This window comes from Podarcis pityusensis (genome assembly GCF_964106645.2).
Source record: "Podarcis pityusensis genome assembly, chromosome: 5".
NCBI lineage: Eukaryota > Metazoa > Chordata > Lepidosauria > Squamata > Lacertidae > Podarcis > Podarcis pityusensis.
This window is the reverse complement of record NC_138032.1, coordinates 17,865,244-17,887,076: the sequence shown is the minus strand read 5'-3', so window position 1 is coordinate 17,887,076 and position 21,833 is coordinate 17,865,244. Positions and strand designations below refer to the sequence as shown.

General features: G+C 40.3%; 1 protein-coding gene across 1 annotated transcript in view; it reads right to left on the bottom strand.

Moving 5' to 3' along the window:
- The window catches only part of SI (sucrase-isomaltase), a 127,749-nt gene that overhangs the window by 31,756 nt on the left and 74,160 nt on the right, over positions 1-21,833 (bottom strand). The window contains exons 44-66 of the mRNA XM_081007704.1: positions 21,441-21,565; positions 19,693-19,781; positions 18,489-18,538; positions 17,632-17,802; positions 16,534-16,683; positions 15,886-16,092; positions 14,671-14,825; positions 10,858-11,026; positions 10,005-10,101; positions 9,781-9,893; positions 9,431-9,556; positions 8,133-8,261; positions 7,500-7,610; positions 7,274-7,336; positions 6,515-6,631; positions 5,488-5,572; positions 4,230-4,368; positions 3,743-3,876; positions 1,562-1,596; positions 1,336-1,452; positions 951-1,099; positions 273-357; positions 112-168 (exon numbers count right to left, since the gene is read on the bottom strand). Of these exons, the coding sequence (XP_080863830.1) occupies positions 112-168; positions 273-357; positions 951-1,099; positions 1,336-1,452; positions 1,562-1,596; positions 3,743-3,876; positions 4,230-4,368; positions 5,488-5,572; positions 6,515-6,631; positions 7,274-7,336; positions 7,500-7,610; positions 8,133-8,261; positions 9,431-9,556; positions 9,781-9,893; positions 10,005-10,101; positions 10,858-11,026; positions 14,671-14,825; positions 15,886-16,092; positions 16,534-16,683; positions 17,632-17,802; positions 18,489-18,538; positions 19,693-19,781; positions 21,441-21,565 (2,673 nt within the window). The remainder of the gene's footprint in view (positions 1-111; positions 169-272; positions 358-950; positions 1,100-1,335; positions 1,453-1,561; positions 1,597-3,742; positions 3,877-4,229; positions 4,369-5,487; positions 5,573-6,514; positions 6,632-7,273; positions 7,337-7,499; positions 7,611-8,132; positions 8,262-9,430; positions 9,557-9,780; positions 9,894-10,004; positions 10,102-10,857; positions 11,027-14,670; positions 14,826-15,885; positions 16,093-16,533; positions 16,684-17,631; positions 17,803-18,488; positions 18,539-19,692; positions 19,782-21,440; positions 21,566-21,833) is intronic.

Genomic DNA, 21,833 nt, shown 5'->3' with positions numbered 1-21,833 from the left:
GTCTGGCTATACATATGGAGGTTTTCAATTGATTTGTAGATTTGACTATCCAGAAAGTTTGATGGAAACATTTGTATACAACCCAATTTTTTTTAAAAAAATGTTGCTTACCGTGTAATAATCATACCACCGTGCGTTGGGTACATAAGCATTCACTGTGACAGCTCCCTAGAATGTAAAGTAATGAGGTTAAATGGAAGACAAGCAAAACACAGTATGGATACTTTAAGGTATTAATACATTAACTCAACAAACATTATAGCAACGCTTACTTGATCTAGGACAGGACTAATCAGGAGAGCTGGGCCCCATAAAAATTGCTTGTAGATGCCCCATGTTTCCGTCTCATCTACAAACCTGGAGGAAACATTGCAAAGAAGGATTGTTTCATCTTTTAATACATTATAAACATTCTGAAAGCAGCACCTGATTTAATGTATTTGTCCTGACATGTCCTGGAGGATTTAAGTGAAGCCATACCCACAAGGCAAAAAAACCACCTGTGGGTCAAAGTCCCTTTCATTGGGCCTTGATGTGTTCAAACCCTTATTCATCCATGAACCTCACTAGATGGAAGCTTCAAGTTTTTCTTTCATTCTTTAGAAACATAGTAATTTGGCATCCATCTACCTGGTAAATGTGAGTATACTTGGAATTTTTCCTCATTGGCAGCCATAAAATAGCAATACTGTAGTTCCAGTTGCTATCACTCAGCTGTTTAATTCCCATTATCTATTAAATGACATTTCCGCTCTGTATCAGGATGTTTACAAAGGGACCCTTAAGTAAAACCAAGCTGGAATCTTTGCATGATATAGTGGACCTGTTAAGTGGGCCAACTAGAGATCCGGAGCTACCTGTTGAGGACCTTAGCAAGGTTAAAATGTATCAATGTCATGTGATATTGCTCCTTTACTCTGGAAATCTGCATGTTGCCCCACAATACTTACTCATGCAACAAAGGCCGCGCAACTGTACTGCCAGAAACATGGGCATTATGCATCAATGTGTAGAGATAGGGCAGCAATTTGTAACGTATGCTGAGCACATTCCTTGATATATCTTCAAATCTTGCATCAAAGGAGACAGGATCTTGTCGCTGCAAAAGAGAAAAGAAGTACACTCATACTAGGTATGGAAAGGGCTGGTTGGGATTGGTGGAAATATTTGTCTGGGCTCATCCATTTCCTTGCTTTTTATTGCCAAGAAAACTTGGATAATTTCCAAATTAATCTGGGGAGATCTCACTCACTCTACCCATATGGTAGTGACACAAGATTGGTAAAAGTTGCAGAATTTCTGCATGCAATACACTGTCAAAACATTTAAACATACCCTGGTTCCCATCACATTATGATTTCTAGAGAAGGTATAGAAGGCTCCAAGTTCCATCCATCGGGCACACATTTCATAGGTTGTGTCATTGAAGAAGCCGCAGATGTCTGCACCAGTCTGGAAGCATGGAAACAGGAAACAGGTCAGAATGATCTATGTCTTACTAAATTACAACAAAACATGTTAAAGGCTTTCAGATACAACAGAATCCAAGAGCAGAACTTACGTAGGAGATTCCAAAGAGGCTGAACTCCATGATACCTGTCAAAATTACATAAAATAGCATTTTCTCAGGCAATTTATCTATTTAAAACATGATATATTTTTAAAAATCTATACATCATAATTTTTTCTGCATCAAAATGAATGTTTGAGGAATCAGTAAAGGTAGAATTGCCATTAAGAACGATGAGGCAATAATGACTGGCCATGATAATCTACTGGATCACACTATAAAGGGAAAAGGAATTGTCACAGAGATGGCCATTTTACCACATCGTCCCTCAGAGTCTACTTATTATTTGGCAAGTTGATGCTGATAATTACTGTACTCTGCTCTAAGAATCACCATGAGGAAATTTAGCTATCTGTATGGAAAAATTTAATGGATATGAAAGAAGATTTCGGGACAGGAATTACTGGGTGGAAATTGCAAGGAAGCACAGTGGGTTAAATGTTAGGAAATATTTTATTATTTTTTCCATAAAATTTATATAAAATCTTTGATTGTGAAGAGACAGAAAACCCTGAAAGCAGTTAACAATTCTTTTTTCTTACAGTAAGAACTGTTTTGACAGTGAATCAGGCTGCCTAGTGAATGTGATGGGGTCTTGGTTGGGAAATTTGATCCTCTGTTTGAAATATTACAGTTTTGAGAATTTTATTTATTTATTTTAAGCAGTGAATAAATGTGATAAATAATGCTGTCATTGTTCAGTGTGGATCATGCAATGAGCAGTTCTGGGAGCAGGTGATATCTAAGGTTCCTTCAAAATCTATAATTATATCATGCCTTTCTACCTTCTAACTGAGGGTCATCTAGTCCAACCCCTGCAATTTAGGTATATTTTGCCTAATGTGGGGTTCAAATCCATAACTAAGAGTCTCATGCTCTACCAACTAAGCTATCCCAGACTGACAGGAGTCTAATAAAATTTGGAGAGCCATCCCTGTTCTAAAATGTGAAAGCAGTTTTGCAAACTGTAAAGACCATGAACATACAAATATTATTGATGCACACAGGTTCCACATAAGACCTTTCGTGTTTTCGAAAGTTATATTTGCTTTTAACTAACAAATATATTATTGTTATAGTTATTATTTACTTGCCCTTTACTCTAAGGTCCTAGGAACATAGCAACATTAAAATAAAATATTAAAAACAAGTATAAAACAACTTAAAATTACAAAAGTGTCAAAAGCCAGGGTAAAGAGGTGCATATTCAGCATTCGCCAGAAGGTGCCAGACGCACCTTTGTGGGGAGGGATGTTAGAAGTCCTCCTCCGTGATTGCAGTCATGGGATTGTTGTCTTTCACATGACGGTATATGTTTTGACTCCACAGAGTGGGAAGTGACAGAGACAGGATGTTTGTGTTTCTGTGTTCCGTGAAGTGGGACTATTGTCCTTTGTTCTTTCTCTCTGCTGGCTGATGCTAAAGAGAGAGGGAGCCATGTTGCAGTGCTCCGTGTGTGTTTATATGTAAATAAAGTTGATTAGCCAAAATGCTAAGTTGCTGAGGTCTGTTACACAAGCTGTGAAGACTCTGCAGATCCCTAAGTGTGCCGATGTGTTGGCATCGGTTGCTGTGATGTTCAGGCAGAAGAAAGCTTTGAAGCTCCCAAACGAAAGACCAGGAGGGAGAAAACATGCCAGTCGGGCATGTGTCTCTGCCAGGGTCCTACTCGAGAGTAGGACGAGCTCCTAACAAGGGAGTCCTACAACTTAGGGATTGCCACAGAACATGCTTCCTCCCTGGACACAAACCTCTTGAGTCTCTGAGGGCAGAGGAACTATGAAGATGGTAGGGAACAAGGCAGTCTTCCAGATATTAGAGGCCTAAGATATTTAGGGCTTTAAATAAGCCATTTTTTACTTCTAGCAGGTGCTACACATGCTCACAAAAGAAATCATGGAGGCATTCCCCTAGCATCTAAGGCAAAGCTTCTCCCCTAGTCCAGTAAGTTTGTCAGAATGAGGTAGCAGGTCCCTGTATCAAATACCAGACACAAGCATATGGTTCAAGTCCAAAATATGGAGGACTTTGGGTCCAAACTTAATTAGATCCAAGGGCACAAATGCTGGGAAACTGGTCTATGCATTTCACATATTCAAGGTTCCAGATGATCAATGAAGCAGCAGTGCTGACAACCTGTTTTCCTTCTCTCAGATAAAAGATTCCCCTTACCAATCACAGATTTTGTAAGCTGATCCCATCTTGCATAGTTATCGCCAAGCCAATGTCCTACCCATCGTCCACTGGAGGGATAAGTTGAACGGGTAATAATGATCCCACGTTCCTTTGTGGCGTTGCGCATACCACTAATAGGAAGATAAAAAGGCACGCGTGAATATAGCATTGCATGCTGAATTATTATGCTACTTAAAGATTCCACTCAATTTGGATTTCAAAGTGGCTGCTGCAACTTCCCATGCTCCACCCCACAACAACCTATAGCAATCTAAAGGGTGAGCTGTGGCATCGATGCACAAACATCAATTTCACATGGATTATCATTTTGCCACTGCAAGAGTGCAAGGGATAATGTCAATGAAAAAATTCTAGCAAAAAATTGCAGAACCTGGGGTGTGGCACATCATTACTATCACAACCAACATCATATTGTGTAAAGAAAGCAGGATTTCCAGAATATGAAACAGGGGAAACATCTTACTAGTAAGTTGGTTCTGCTTGAGACCATCCGTACAGGTTATGTACATCATAGTGCCTCACAGGTGTTCCGTCAGACAGATGTTGTTCAGTATCCATGCACAGCGTCACAAGATCCAGTCCTCGTTCTCTTAAAACCAAGGCTAATGAGGAGACAGGGTAAGACCACACAATGAGGTGGGCCATTTTCAAAGGGAATGGAACATGCTAATTTTCTCTTAGAACTAAGGATGCAATCCAGGATCCATTGGCAGAAATGTTTTGGGTCATGTTTCCATATATAATATTACCTTCTTCCTTATGTCCAGGGCTGGATAGTCATTTGGAGCAGACAGCACCATTAATTCAGCCTGATTGTCTCAGCTGCACTGGTCCCCCAGTTTAAATGGACTCTTACATAAGTGATACAACCTTTTCTATTTGAGGGCAGAGACATAAAGGTTCCAGGTACTATGAGAACCTAAAGTCTGATCTGAAGCATATAGTTCATTGTTCAAAGTAAGGAGACCTCAGCTTGGTCATTATCTAGTTGTGACAATATCTGTCACACTGGTAAGAAGCCCAGTTGAAGACCTTTGGGAAATTATATCTAATATCTGCAGGGATCTGTAAGGGCATCTGCAGTTGTGCGGAAGAAGTATCATTAAAATATACCGTATTTTTTGCTCTATAAGACTCACTTTTTCCCTCCTAAAAAGTAAGGGGAAATGTGTGTGCGTCTTATGGAGTAAATGGAGGCTGTGCAGCTATCACAGAAGCCAGAACAGAAAGAGGGATTGCTGCTTTCACTGTGCAGTGATCCCTCTTGCTGTTCTGGCTTCTGAAATTCAGAATATTTTTTTTCTTGTTTTCCTCCTCCAAAAACCTGGTGCGTCTTCTGGTCTGGTGCGTCTTATAGGGCAAAAAATACGGTATTTAGATGCTTAACAGGGACCTGTTCCAAAGGTTCAGAACAGGTAACATTAAAAGGGGATATTAAATGTGAAAGACTAATTGTAAGGTTCCTGTTGCTATTTGACAAGTCAGGAAATATACAAACAAAATTAGAAGTGAAGCAGTTGAATATCTTTTGGTGCTTGAATAGCAGAAGTCTCATTTAGCAAGCAAGCTATACTCTCAAATCTGCAAAAGTGAGACATGAATGAATTTCATGCAAAGCCATGGGATAAGTTATTATTTCTAGTTTAAGTCTTGCCGCTTAGCTAAATAAAAATAAAAATGTTGATCCAAGGGAATCTGTGTGTTTTAGGAACCACTCTTACCTGGCATATAGGGAGGTTTGTTTAAGTATAAAATCCTGCAGCCACCAACAGCTCCATCAATGAAATTGGATGGTTCATTCATGTCCTAAAATATATTTTGAATTTCCAAAATATAAAAAATTAGCATATTCTGATGTGCATACCCAAACGTCAGCTCAAAGCAGAAATTCAGTAGCTCATAAACACTTAACTCAAACCCCACTCTGTAAATCATACCCCCCCCCTCCAGTTAGCTTGTCCATTGGGAAGAATATGAGTTGCATATTGATTGTATTAAGAAAGAAGTCTGAATCTTTTCCCCTCCCTCTTCAGTTCCCTGGCAGGCTGAGAGACTTGTGTTTTCTCTTCCCAGTAACTACTTGTACTACTCTGGAATGTGCTAGGTCAATGGAAAGGGGTGGGGAAGGAAGTCTATCTTCCCCTCTGTCTGCATGATGCCACTGCTCATATGATCACCAGGCAGCTGAGTAAAGGGAAATATTTATGGACAGATACTTAAATCTACAGGATGGATTGTGTTTTGGCTTGTGTTATTTTATTTACATTTATTGTTTATTTATTGAATAAAATTTATTTAAAAAAACCTGCAAAGTGGCTTAACAAAGAAAACACACACAAAAACCCACAGCAGTAAAATCAAGAAAAATTATCAATCCTACTTTAAGACATACAAAAGCTGAAATATTAAGATTAAAATTACTGCAACTTCCTAAGCATTTAGTTATGCTTGCCTAAAGAAGAATGCTTTTAGCAGGTGCCCGAAAAGAGTCTAGCAAAGGCACGTGCTTTGTCAAAATTTCAGCCTTCATGACATAGGAAAACGCCAAGTAAACAGCTATTTTCATGGAGGAGGGTCAAGATATTAACTGATATGCATGAAATTTCGTATGTAGCTATATAATCCCTAGTGTAGTAAAATAAGTGCAATTTCTCCTGGTGTATTTGTTTTTCAAAAGCCCCAAATTCCTAACAAATATCAACTTATTTACAGAACGAAGGAACAAAAGAATTGGTGTGTGATACTTACAGTCCACAGCCCATCATATTTGAGTACATTGGCATGATAGTCCACTAGCTCTCTTTGCCACCACCGCGATGTGGAACTGCGCAAGAAATCTGGGAAAGCGACATAAGCCCGGTACAACTGAAAATGGAGGAAGGGGTAAAAAGTTGTTTTTATTTATTTAAAACATTCCATTCAACCTGCAGCAAAGTTTCTGTGTTGGTTTTAAAATATATATATTTAATCTAAAAAATGAAGATAATAAATGACACCCACTCAGCCAATAAGAAACGAGAGCACGTAAAAAAACAAAAACAACAACAACAACCATGGAAACTGCTTAGGAGAAGGGAGAACAAAATCATCTGCTGTGATAAGAAGACAAATTTGGAGCTTACATTAAACTCTAAAGGATAAATTCAACCAAATAAACCTATGATGGACAAGTACAGTGGTACCTCAGGTTAAGTACTTAATTCATTCCGGAGGTCCGTACTTAACCTGAAACTATTCTTAACCTGAAGAACCACTTTAGCTAATGGGGCCTCCTGCTGCTGCCACGCCGCCGGAGCCCGTTTTCTGTTCTCATCCTGAAGCAAAGTTCTTAACCTGAAGCACTATTTCTGGGTTAGCGGAGTCTGTAACCTGAAGCGTATGTAACCCGAGGTACCACTGTACTATAAATTTTAATGGTTAACATATAGCTTTACAAAGGAAGATCAATGAAATTCTGGTCAGAATTCACTTTTTCTGTAACCACAGAGACACAGTTTTAAAAAGTACCTCAAGTTGAACTTCTAGACTTGCATTTTCATCAACTGTTACGTTGGGGTAGTCTGGCCACACCTTGTGGGAAAGGAAGAAATGCAGAGTTACGCACACAAAATCCTTATTGTATGCATTTGGAAACAATTCATTATTTGGAAAAAAGTGGGAAATTGCTTTCCTGAATTCAGAGTCATGGTAAATTCAAATGGAATTTTGGATGGGTCAGATATGATGACGGTACCTTTGCCCATGCGATGTCTGTGCTGTTGATAAATTTGATAAAGACGTCCTCCTGTACACCACTTGTGTACGTATTATACGGTTCTGTTTCATTGCCAGAAATGGCTGGATCCTAAAATGAAAGACAGAGTTGTACTCTTATAATAAACCAGTAGAAATGCTAATTCTCCTAATTCATTATTCCCATTTTTGTCCTGCCTTTCAGGGTTCAAGAACCCACGAGGGAGGAGAAAATCATTAAACACTAAATCATACAACAAAGCTTAAAAACAAATTGGACAATCCAGAAAATAAAAATATTCATTACATCACAACATCCTCTATATTGGTTGGTTTGATGGGGGTAGGAGATCTTGATATAGACTGACCACACTGCTCAGAATTCTATTTCCCATAGCATATTAGACTGAGGTGGACATTTCAGTTATTTACTGAATCATGTTGAGACAAAGGTGCTGTGAAGAGACAGTTCCCAGGGTTGAGTAATTGATCAGACTGCTAGTTCTAGAAGGGTGTTTTACTTCCCCTGAAGGAACAGGTACACAGTTTGTGTCTCCATTGAGGTACTAGACCAATAATGCATAAGAACGAACAGTGCATAGTGCTAACTCAAGAATGATTAAAAATTACTAACCAGGATGATGATGTACCTTGAACCCTCCGATTTTATTCGATCAACGAAAGCTGGAAGGTCAGAGAAGTTTTTGCCAAGTGTGAAGTCTAGCTTCCGTTCCATGTAATCAATGTCTGTATATTGGACATCCTGTAATAAATAAAACAAAAAAATAAAAGCATCAAATATACGTGTGAAAAATAAATAAAATGCAGCTCCGGTAATATACTCTGGCAGAATTTTATCATGATTAATTTAAATAAATCTCAGCATGTTCAGGGTTCAAAACATAGAAAGCGAGAAGTTCACATTCAGTCTCAAACACGCCTCAATACAGTTAAGAATATTCAAGAGCAGTTTCACATTTTGGGGTCTCCAGAGGCATACCTAACCTCCTTTCAGCATACTCCTACGATATGCAAAGTGTGAATATGGCAAACAGATGTCTTCAAACATCATCACAGAGGTGTATTCTAATGCTTGGCCAAAATAACTAGCCCCTCCCCCTTCTTTGAGGGAGGGGGTAAAAAAAACCACACATTTCAGAATCTTAACGTGATGTAAAATATTATTTTTCAAAATTGTGGAGCTGAAACCAAACAAGAATTAGGAGGATGGAGATAAATAATATCGAAATTAAATTCCACTCTGTCCATAGGTGGTGGTGGGGGGTAGCCACTTAGTGCCAATAATAAATGATAGCTTTGACAGATTTGACATCATTGCAATAGGATTCCAAACCTCCAAATGGTACACTATAGGAGTGGAGAAAGTAAACAGGAGAACTCAGAAATTAGACTAGGGTGAAAGGTAAATTTGCTCTCTGTTCTACCCTCATAATCAAGCTTCTGTATCCTACTCCTTCCTCAGCACAATATAATCTCATATCCGATTTCTTGGCGAACACTAGGGTGAGACAAACGAGCACATCAAAATTTATGGCGGGATTCACCTAACATACTCATTCACGGTTTTTTGCTAGCAAAATGAGATTTCCTTCCCTGAATTGTCTCGGGGAAGGAGTCAGCAGACATCCCAGAACTGTTTATGCAGGGGGGTCGTTTCATCTGGAAAGCTGATATACTTGTTCAGGGTGGAGGTTTTTAACAGTGTGGCACTGAATTCCACACCTATTTTCCTTACATTTATTGTGATAGTATGTATCACAGAAATCAAAATCGCTCTTACATTCCTTGTTGCTTTTCAATGAATGAGATTATGGGAAATTTCAGTTTGGCTGCATAAATGATCGATCCTTCCTTGCTAAAAGACTCGAGTTCAGTTCAAACAGCAACAGTGTACAATTTCAAGGCACTTACGTAGGGTATTCTAGCTGCCCTCATTGCATCGTACACTTCGGCAACCTCAGACGTGTTTTTGTACCCGTAGCGGCAAAGCTGGAATCCCAAGGCCCAATAGGGTGGCATAACAGGCCGTCCAATTAGCTACAAATGAAGAACAAATCATAGAATTGAAACAAAACGAAACAATGAAATGTGGTAGCACACAAGCAGTCCCCCAAACCAATAAGAACTGATGCATCCAGTCTGTACAGTTGGCCTTCATGATGCAAATATCCATCCATATTGGATGGACATATAGAGAAACTGCTAAAAACGAAATTAATCTCCATTGATACACTGGGATGTTATAGCAGCAGATATCTTACTGCAGTGTACTCCTGAACTACTTCTTCTGGCTTCGGCCCTAAAACCATGTAAAAGTCCAGAATTCCTCCAATTGTGCGATATGTCAGGGCAGGTGTTGGCTGGAAGGTGACATCTGAAAAATCCAGAAGGAATAGGAAATTAATAATCAATTGCCATAAATGTATGAACAAAAAATGAAATTCTGTACAGATTTTTTTAATTTTTAAAAATGTTGTTCTTTTACCCATAGCATTGCTGTTCAGCAAAAGAACTCCATGAGCACTTCCATCATTTTCAAGTCCCATGTAGAAGGGGTGAAAGCCATAGGAGTTCAGCTTGTACTGCAAAAAATAAAGGCAGAAGGATTTCATTTCTTCTGCATCTAAGACCTCATATCTCTTCTGCAGATATATACATATCTGGATGAAGCCCGAGGTGTGTGCCATCTCAACTTGAGTCCTGAACAATTCATACTGCTCCACCACCCCAATTCTTTGAGCAGAGGTACATTTGAGATATCAGTACTTAGCCAGGTTTGATTTCCCTTTGTAGGAGGAGGTGGCTTGTGATGTTTTGTTGGAACGTTCATTGCTACCACATCAGGTCTTGAAAGAGAGGAAGCCTGTTTTCAAAAACACTGCTAACTTTGGGAGCCTAAACTCAGTTCTGTCACCCTTTAGCTGCACTTTGCTGTTCTCCATTCATAACAACCTTGATACACACATCCCATTGTACTTTTTTCTGACTACCTCCTAGTCTTAGGCCATCCCAACTTCCATGGAAATATATGAACAGAGCATTAAAGGCTGTCAACAGGTCTATCTCAAGTCCAAGACTCTGGCCCAAAGAAACCCATATTGACCCCCTAATAACAGAAATCTGATAGGAAACTCCTAACATTATCCAACCCAACCATTTTTATAGACCAAATTACCATATTATACATTTACAGCACTCATTGTTTTCCTTTTAAAAGATGTTCATTGCTTTCTAAAAAATTCAAAGTTATTTTTGCTGTTTAGGAAAGAAAGCAAGTCCAAAGTAGGAAAACTGAGACAGTGACACAAACTGAGAAAGAAGCAGAAAAGTCAGCTTACACCGGGTGGTTGATCTTTTGTGAACATTCCCCAGGTCTGCCAGTTCATATCCCTCCGGAACTGAGTGTGCTCAGTTTCTCCAAATCCGTACACATACTGTGACGGAAGGCGAGTAGCAATCTGAATGAACATGTCACTAAAGGTGAAGCCCGGCACCTGAGAATTCCAGCTGTAAAAGAAGGATGGTTAGTCTATATCAGGCATGTCCAACAGGTTGATAGTGATCTATTGGTCGATTGCAGGATGTCCCTGGTCAATCTTTGGACCCCCTGTGAAATTTTCTAAAAATAAATAAAAATAAAAAGCTCAACAACTCTGGTCAATCCTCCAGTGACAATGGGTAGATCACTGCCAGTTCTTTTATATTGTGAGTAGATTGCAGTCTCTTGGGAGTTGGACGTGCCTAGTCTATATCATATGGTGCAACTCATGCAAAGCAGAAAAGTGGTCATTTCTCATGGGAGATAGCCAAGAAATAACCAATGCTTCTGAAAAACACGTGGCCACATTTTCAAGATAAGAGCCAGGGTATTGGCTCCAGCTAAACTTAGGTGGCAACTTCACATTAAGTTATTTTCCATATGTGTATTTCTGAGGTAGTCCTATCTATATACATACTCTCTCTCTCTCTCTCTCACACACACACACACACAGAGAGAGAGAGAGAGAGAGAGAGAGAGAGAGAGACATTCGTGCGTGTGTACCTTTTGGCCGGATGACACAGAAACCCAACTTACTCTAACCTTATATTTTCTCCCACCCCCAAAGCAGAGTAGGGACATAATTGTTAGCTGTTTGCCAACCCACATGTTCTCATTCCTGCAGCCCCCCATATGTTGGAGGCTGAATGTCTGCAGTGGGGTATCTGCTCTATTCCAATAGGCTTTCACACAGATTGTAAAAACCTTCTCTTTCAAGATGCTTAATTATACAGGGAGCCTACTAAAGTAGAGTGGGTTTCATGCTCTAGATAGCTAGCCCTCAAAACACAGAGGAGAAATGCAAGAATAGTGGAGGATTAACATGTGAATGAGTAAGGTGAGGGGTCACTGAGCTCATTCCCACTCATCTCCTTCCACAATCAGGGCTGGTGGTGAAAAATGAAAGAATATAGTTTATTTTATTTATTGACGTTATATACCGCCCTATACCCGGAGGTCTCAGTTTCTGGGATGTGGGTAGCACATATTACCGGTTACTGCTCTGTAATTCTCAACCTTTCTCTTAGTATGGTACAGGCACATCTTTAACCTCTTTGGTGTTTAAGTGCAAAGAAATGATCTGAGTCATTCCTAATTTTATTACAGAATCAGTGAGATTCAAACTGAGAACACTTTTCTTCTGGAAAAGAATATGTAGTAATTGTCTGGCCAGCTGTCATCAGAACATACTCTATTTGTTTTAGCAAAGTAAATGTGCACTTGCCTGCAGTGATTTTTTTTAAAAAAACACTCAGCAAATATTTGAACATACTTTACATGTTCCACACTTCAGTGAGTGGGTGAGACATTCCAGGGGGAAATGCTTACCAGGATTCGTCTTAATTTGGAAAAAAATTACTCACTGCATTTTTGTAGTATTATTTTATTAATTTCTAAAAAGTACAAGCAGAATATAGGTGTAGGCAGACAGCACAAACCCTCTTTAGCAACCTCACATCAAATCCTCACAATGATCTCAGTTAGTATAGATGTCATGATGGAATGCCATCCATGAGAGACATATTTAGAACTGGCAGCTCTCTAGTGCTAGGCTAAGCATTTATCCTTTTCAAAACAAATGAACAAGCATTCTCCTTCAATTAATGAGGAAAAAACACACACATTAAAATTATCAACTGGGAGAGAAAAGTTCGAGAAAATTCTCATGGGTAAGATGCAGAGTGTTGTTTTATATATTTATATATATACATTAACAAAAGGGGTTTTTAGTTTGTTTGCTGCGTGCAGACCACTGGTCAGGCAATTACAGTGGTACCTCGGTTTTCAAATAACTTAGTTCCCGAACAACTTGGAACCCGAACGCTGCACTCCTGAGCTTCTGTTTTTACTGTTGCGCAGCAAATTTGAGTCCCCCGCATAGTAATTAAGTCTTTTTTCCTCTCGCTTCTGCCCTTGCCCCGCTCATTTGAGTCTCCCCCACCACTGTAATTAAATCCTTCCATTTCTGATTGCAGTGTTCTGAGGTGATATTTGGTGCTTTTGTTTTTGCTATTTTTTTACATTTTTGTTTGTGTGGTTTTTCACTTTTCACTGTGGCTTGTTTTTCATTTTATGACTATCATCAGTACAGGTAAGAATTTTTATCCTCTACAATACTATCTTATTTATTTTATAATACAGAACATTGATTGTGTGTCGAGGTCCCCAGGTCCACCCCAATAACTCACACATCACACAGAATTTTTTGTTTAAGATTTTTGGCATAATTTTGGCCACAACTTTATTAAAATACAAATTTGTGAGTGGTTGCGTAGGCATTGGTTGCGACTATCTGCCCCCACCATGGGGGACAGACTGACATTCTGCACAATGCGAAAGTCAGAATAGGGGAATACACTTGGGGGGTAACGCGGAGCAGGGAACCTGCCCTCACCCCAAATGCAACCAGGAGCTCATTTCTATGGCCCGAGCCCCTTTGACAGAGTGGACAAGCAATAGTTACCCCCCAATTCCTTTAACGGAATCCCTTGGAGCAGCAGCATTAGAGGGGCAGGCACAGCCAATCCATGCCCCTCAACCAACCAAACCATAAACCAATGCCTAACCGTGAACCTTACAAGTTGTGACGATTTGCTACACAGTAGGCAAAAATCAAATGGCCCCAGCCAATCAGCCAGATGGACAATATTCCTACCGGGCCCCTGCCCCAAAGCAGACGACCCCATGACAGGCATAGCAAGGTCAAAGCAAACAACCCTATTCTAGGGAGGGAGGGACAGGCAATCCGATGCACGGGCAAAAAGAGGAAGCCCTAGCCTCGTGCAAGGAGTTTTAGTATTTCTGGCTGTCAATCAATAAATGGCAACATTAACTTCTTCCCAACAACAAGGGAAGCCCCAATCACATCAGTGGCCAATGATCAATTAGCCCGCCCCCCAACTTTGGAGTGTCCTGGCGGCCCCCACCGCAACACGTGCTCTCCATGAAGGAGAACACGCTTTATTGCTTTCATTTTATGGTCTGTTAGATAGTGAAATTCATGTTAAATTGCTGTTTTAGGAGTTGTTTTTAAAAGTTTGGAGCAGATTAATCCATTCTGTATTACTTTCTATGGGAAAGCATGCCTTGGTTTTGGAATGCTTTGGTTTTGGAACGGACTTCCGGAACGGATTAAGTTTGAGAACAAAAGTACCACTGTAGTAGCATGAAACAGTCTTTCCTGAGGCCTACATTTCAACATCCACACGATACATTTAGAGCACAAATAATCCCAGGAACTGTAGTTTAGCCCTCGCAGAGCTATGACTCCCAGCACCCTTCAGAAACTACAGTTCTCAGGATTCTCTGGAAGAAACCATGCACTTTAAGTATGTTTTATCTGCATGGTGTTCATCAGGTAATGCCTTCTATGGGCCTTTTTGAGATCAGGAAGAGTGGTTGGCCAGGCAGACTCCAGGATGCTTGATTAATATTTAGTGGAAATAACAACACACACACACACACACACACACACACACACACACCCCTTCCTTGTCTGAATTTGTGTGAATGATACCATAGCATCATAAGCAAATTAAGACCTTGGTTCAGGGTGTTTTCCTGCTGATCCTTGCTGAAATGAATCTATCAATAAAATCAAAGTTCCACTTACATAATGGTTCCTGTGCTTTTGCGTCGGATCTGAAGGCCAAATGGATTGTTCACAATGTCCACTTGATAGAGCCGGCTAGCTTCTGTACTTTGAGAGCTGCTTGGCGTGAAGAGCGGGACTGGAACTTCGTATCTTTTGTGGTTGGGATCATAGATCTACGGAGAAGGGAGCGTTCTTCAGCGTGCATAAGATATGTAACAAAACCAAACATCACAAGGACCTGCTTGTCTATAAGAGTCAATGCAAAAGGACAGTTCAACTACTGTTTATTACCCAAAAAGTGGGAATCTCTATCCCACTTTTCCAGTGCCCATGCACAGTTCACTCCAATTTAAAATCACAGTTTAATACATTGCACACTAGTAAAAGGTACTTTTAAAAATATATTCAAAAACATCCATGATAGAAATCACAGTAAAAAATGACTTCAGCAGGCAAAAGCTTCACAAAATTATAAAAATGGTATTGACCAATCTGGCAAAGGACAGCCAGAGAGAAAAAGGGCCCTATTATTGCCCCATTGTAGAAGTGCTCTGCTTGTTGGCACTGACTTTTCAAAGCTTCTTATCATGCACATTCTAATGAGCTGTCTGCAATGTTAGTTCCACTCCAAGGAGACCCACTGAAAGTAATGAGCATGACTAAATCATCTATTAATTTCAGTGGATCTACTCTCGTAGAATGCACTGGAGATACATCCCAGCACTTATCCATACTTACTTTTCCTCTGCTTTTTCCAGGTATAGTCTGCTCTTAAATGCTCCATGTCCGAAGGCCCATTTTAATTTTAATTTTTGCTCTGGAACTTTTCCGTAAAAAACATGCTCATTAAAGCTCAATTGGAGCAAATGGCAATCTGCAGAAAACCTGAATTGCTGTTTGCTCCGATTAAGCACTAAAGAACGGGTTTTTTGTGGAGAAAGCTCTCAGGCAAAAAACAAACAAACCCAAACCCAACAACAACACTCAGACATAGAGCTCTTAAGCATGAACCTGTGCCTGGAAAAAACAGAGCAAAATGTAAGTGCTGATAAGCTTTTGATGTCTGCATACTGAAAGTACTTTTCTCCAGCAACAGCTGCAATGATGGGATTATCATGTCATGGAACTGAGAGGATGCACCAAAAGGGTTTATTAAGAGTGCCATCCTTGGGGAAGGTTTGTTAGCTGCAGCATTTTAAGGGGGGGGGGGTACTCCATGAGATTACAGTTTACCTTAAACTGCAGCATGTTGTTGTAATGGTAGGTCACTACCAAGCGAAGCTGGTCAACAGCTGGTGATTGAGACCCATAAGGATTAGGATAGATTGTGTTCCTCTGCAGATCAGCTGTCACACCCTCAGCACTGTGTTGAATGTTACTGGCAGTGTAGCCATAATTCTTGGGATAAAAGCAGTGAGGCACACCAGGAGTAGAGACAACCTGAAATAAAAGACCATATTAAGTAAGTCAGCACTATGAGAGAGGCTTCAGCAATAAACAGTAAATAGAATTGACAATGGGCAATGGGAGGACCAATGAGGGCTAAGGCTTACAAAGAGCTTAAGGAACAATTTAAGGGTATCTGTCACAAGTAAAATATGGTCAAAGCAACTTTTAAAACAAAACAAAAAAACTCAGCTAAAACTGCCCATAAAAAGCCAATATTGGTGTAGAACTGCAATCAAAAAGAAAGAAAGAAAGAAAGAAAGAAAGAAAGAAAGAAAGAAAGAAAGAAAGTCTTACATTCCCATAGTTTCAGATCAAAATTAAAATTTATCATCACAAAACAAAATGGTATCAGATGAGATTCAGAAACTGGGTAATTTTTTGGCACATCAAATGGTTCCATTTCACCTGTTTCACCAATTCCCAGTTGCTTACCTGCCAGAAACAGCCACGTTCTTCACAAGTGCTTTGTGTTGGTTCTGGGTATGGATAACAATTGAATTTTTCTGTATCTTCAGTAGGCTGCCCCCATTTCAAGGTATACTTTTGCCCCAGTGCAAGCTGAAGACCTTGAATGTGCAAGAGCTTTGGAAATAATAATAAAAAAGCAACAAATGACAAAAATCATTTCACAGTTCTGTGTACATTAAACAGCAGCCTCATTTTTTAAAAAATGAAATGTAGTTTTATTTAATTAGTTTATATGAAGTATAGCTGGCTCTTTGCAGCATATAAACATAGCTATAAATGTATATGACAGCAGGCGGTAGCAAAAGGAAATGGAAGATTGGGAAGAAGCCACTTTCTCAGTTCGTCTATAATAAGCCAAGATGGCATGGAGAAATTTCCCCAGGGACAACAGCCAAGTGGAACTCGGAGGTTCCATGTCAAGACAAGCTTAGGCAATTTCAATAGGTCAAATACTGGGAACTTGGTTAGAAGTCTAGGGACGGAGATCATCAACAGGCAAAGGGGAAAACTGTCTAGGATGTGGAAGACAAGCAAGTTAGATTAAATGTGTTAGCAAAGACCTGAATTCTTAGCTACTGACAGAGGCAGAATATCGAGGATGCTGGATGGTGCAGTTTGAAAGAGGTGCCACTCTTGAGAGCTAATTGGGACCCGAGACATACTGTAACCACCAAATGAAGCTTACTGCAGGGCACAGAGCTTGAATGGTTTGATTTGCAGCTTCACAAGGGCTCATACCTGACTGGACACCTTATTTTCCCAGCAAGTAATCACAAAGCAAAGAATGATTTGCGCACCCTGCACCCTGTTACCTGCCTCCAAGACCCAAGCAATGTGGAACTGAATACAACCACCATTTTCATTCCCCCTTCCCTTTCAATAAGAAAAAAAAAATATGTGGGATTTAATGGTGCACGGGAAGAACTTTTTACTAAAGTAAGTATTCTGGTGTCTATGTAAGCATGAGGATAGTACCAAAATGAAAGCACACCAAATGTAGAGATTTGGAGAAATTCTTTTAAGTAATGAAAGTGGTTCATAGTGTCAACATTTTTTCCTTACCTGAGTTGAAGAATCATAGGTCTCATTATGACTGGATGAGATTGGCGCACCATTTTGAAACACCATAACATTAACAGGTTTGCTTGACAGTCCTAAAATTTTAATTTCGCTGAATTTTAAGTTGTTTGGGTCAAAATATCCCTCATGGGCGAGGCTGATGTCCAAAGCATTCTGAAAGAAAGGGTATGGGTTTGTTTTTTTCATTTCATGCTGTTATTTATGATTTCACAATTGCTTGTCACAGCCTCTCTCTTGCTCCAGTCTGATTTCATCATATAAACTTTTGCTTGAGAAATAGCATCAAGATGGAGGACATTGCACAAATGTATTAGCAAAGCATTTATGATACCAAATTCTACAAATCTATTTGCATGTATAAATGCTCAAAGCACTTGGATTGTTAGCCAGATTTTGACTTCTAAAACTGCCAGAGACGGCTATTTAACATCTATTTTGAACAATTTAATTAGAACATCACTTAATGGAAAGGGTTCCATTGACTCCACTAATTACTGTGGGACAACCCAACTAAAATAGAAACTAATTGCACACTAAGGTTTCTTGACCAAATGTGTGTGTTTATTTCTTTTTTCATTGTTTGTTTTTGTACATCTACTGCAAATGTTCTGAAACCTGTTGCTACGTGCAGGATAATTATATGCAGGTGCAAATGTACCGATTTATCACATCAAGGGTTTGCTATTTTAATTAAATAGAAGGCACATCTAAGGGCAGTGCCTGTCAGTCAATCAATTTCTAAATAGGTGCAGAGATCACTAGTCTCAGAAAGACCTAATTCTACACCAAAACTCGGCATCATCTAGGAGCAAGGATATAAGATTAGAGATTATACATACCTGACTGACATTAAATGTGTGTAAGAGGTAAAGGCCATTCTCATATGCATCTGTAATAAGAAAGCAGCAACAGAATGATTAAAGGGGAAGACTGCTAAGAGGACAAAGAAGCAGTTTCCATTGGTGCATGGGAATGCAAGAAGCAGTGACAGCAAGCTTTAGAAGCACCAGTTTAACGTTACAAAAAGCTCAACAGCAACAATAAGTACCCCATCCTACAGCTCTCCTAGCAATATCATGGATTTTTATTTCTGTAGACAGGTTCTACTTTATGGGCACATTGATTAGGGACATTATAGTATGGGGGTTTCCTTCTTCAGACCTGTACCAGGCATGAGCCAGGCAAATATAAGCACTCTTAAGTGGGGTAAATATATGAAATTAATGGAAGTGAACTTTCGTTCAAAACCACCAAAGACATATTTACATTATATACTTAGGTATATGAATCAATCTAATTTGGATGTTATCCAAGGGGCTGGAAGACACTGTAGTGCAGTTCCTATGAACACCACTGGGGCAACATCAGAACTCCAGGCCATGTGGAGAAGTGCAACACAAGTTTCTCTTTCATGTTTGTGTTACCCCTGTATTGGAAGGATGCAGCTGTTGGAGTGAGAATAATCAGGATATGGGCTCCTCTTATATTCTCTTGAACTACTTACTTATAACACATCAGTGATGCGAGGAGGATCTGAAGTATAGCTGAACCCACGATACTGGTAATTTTAGAAAGGGCCGGAGGTTTATGTTGTTAATCATCTTTTTAAAAATATGGTTATTTGTATTCAGTACGCCTGCTATTAAAATACTTATTAGCGACTTTTCTATGTTCATGTGGCGGTGTTCTTCAAAATCTGCTAAAACAATATTGTTCCCATTCCAGCATTTCCCATTTCAAGAGGACGATGCCGACACAGAAGAAGGCATGTTGCACCTTCTTATCAGGTGGTCCGGAACTTATTTAGCATCTAATTTGAATTTCACATATTCTTAATAAGCTGTGCAACAGCCTTGCAAAGAAGTGGAAGGCTGTAGCTCAGTGACAGAGCACATGCTCTGTGTGAAGATGCCTTGGTTTCAGTCCCTGGCAGGTAGGGCTGGGAAGGATTCCTGCCTGAAACCCCAGGAAGCCCTTGCCATTCTTTGCCAATGGTGCTGTTCTAATTGTCAGACTCTGTAGATGGCAGCTTTCCAAACTTACCAATAGTTGTTCCATCGTCCCAATAAAGAAGCCCTTGAGCAGCACCATTATCATCCAGAGCAACCGTAAGACCCATTGGTTGCTTTCGACTAAAAACAAAAGAAAACATTTAAATGAGAAATAATTTCGTTTTCATCACTCTTATGAATTAAACTGGGAAACCATTGCCCTCTATCATTCGCTCATACTGAGACATACGATATGCCATGGATTCCTGCCTATTTGTTGTTGTTTAGCCGTTTAGTCATGTCCAACTCTTCATGACCCCATGGACCAGAGCACACCAGGCACTCCTGTCTTCCACTGCCTCCCACAGTTTGGTCAAACTCATGTTGGTAACTTCTATAACACTGTCCAACCATCTCGTCCTCTGTCGTCCCCTTCTCCTTGTGCCCTCCATCTTTCCCAACATCAGGGTCTTTTCCAGGGAGTGTTCTCTTCTTATGAGGAGGCCAAAGTATTGGAGCCTCAGCTTCAGGATCTGCCATTCCAGTGAGCACTCAGGGCTGATTTCCTTCAGAATGGATAGGTTTGATCTTCTTGCAGTCCACGAGACTCTCAAGTGACTCCTCCATTCAAAAGCATCAATTCTTCAGCGATCAGCCTTCTTTATGGTCCAGCTCTCACTTCCATACATCACTACATTCCTGCCTATACTGTATCCCAATTTGTGCCCTGCATGGGTGTAGGGAGTAGGGAACAAGCCTGATATGAAAGGGCATGTGGCAGTGGTGGGTGCTCTGCCGCTCACCTAGACCATTCTCAGAAAAAGTACCACCCTTGGGAACCCAGCAGCAGCACCAGTGGACTTCAGGGCCTGAGGCTGGAGAGCTGACCTAAAAGAGAACTTCCTACCTGTGATCTGTCCCTGAGACTTAAATTGAGATCAGGCCTCATGACACTCGAAGCGTCATCCCTGTCTTCACGCTTCCTGTTGTAAGTGAGGGTGCTGGTTGCTGTGGATGGAGTTTAGCTACCAGATGACTTGGCACTGCTGAGGTCTTTGCCATCCTCATAGCAACATTTGGGGTTTTTTTGGGGGGGTGGTTATTAGTATTAGTACACTAATACTTGTTGCAACTTTTCACAGTAGGGGTCGGAGTCATTGGGATCCATAGTCAGGTGTAATGATCTCTGGCAGGCAAGCAAGCCCTGATAAGAAGTAATGACTCTCCGGTAGCTTTATGTACATTTATTACAAAAAAATCCATACACATCCAGAGCATGGCTTTTCACCTGCTCGCATTGACAACAGTTGGTGAGTCTGAAACTTCACCCCTCCCATGGCAGGAAGGATGCCAAACTCCTGCGTTTTCCCTCTTGCCCTTCTGTTGCCCTCTGATCTTTCCAAGCACCTAGAGCGGGGACTGAGAGGCTGGCCTCCCTCCTCCTCACTTTCACTCGACACAGTCTTATACCTCTGCTTATCTGGTGATTGCCTAGCAATGCTCTGACTGCCTTCCAACTCTCCCTCTTCTAGAGAGCTAACAGAGTCTTCCCTGGGAGGGGGGTTCAAACTGCCCTCTCTCGACTCTGTCAGCCAGCTCTCATCTGCAGAGTCGGTCCCTCATTCATTGAGTTCAATTTTTGAGTCTAACTCTCCCCCCTCCTGTGGACAGAAACAGGCAATCAGTTGTAGCTCCTGATACTTCAGATAATTGAGTATCTATGTATTTTTTTATTTGATCTACCTATATAAATAATTTGTAAATAAATAAACAAATAAAATTCCACATATCTGACTGTACCTGGCATTGGTATTCAGATCAGGTAGTTGCCATGGGATAATGTAGCCACCTCTGAGATGAAGGTTGATGTGTTCAAGCTCAGCTTGTAAGACAGAATAATTTCCTCGGACTCCAATGTCCTTGCTCTGTTCATGAAAAGGGGGAACTTTCAGTCTTGTTTTCAAATGCTAAAATCTGTGCACACACACAAACATCTAGCCAATCGTTAATTACAAGTACAAGAAGTAAAATGTCTCCTTCCCAAGACTCACTGCTTTGGAGGTGGCAGCACAGATCAGTGTCCTTGACTATGTCCCCAATCTATTAAATCAATACATTTTACTAATCTGTGGGCCAACATTACATTTCGGGTAATTTAAAATGGCAGCCAGCCATTTTGGGAGCTTGGCTCCC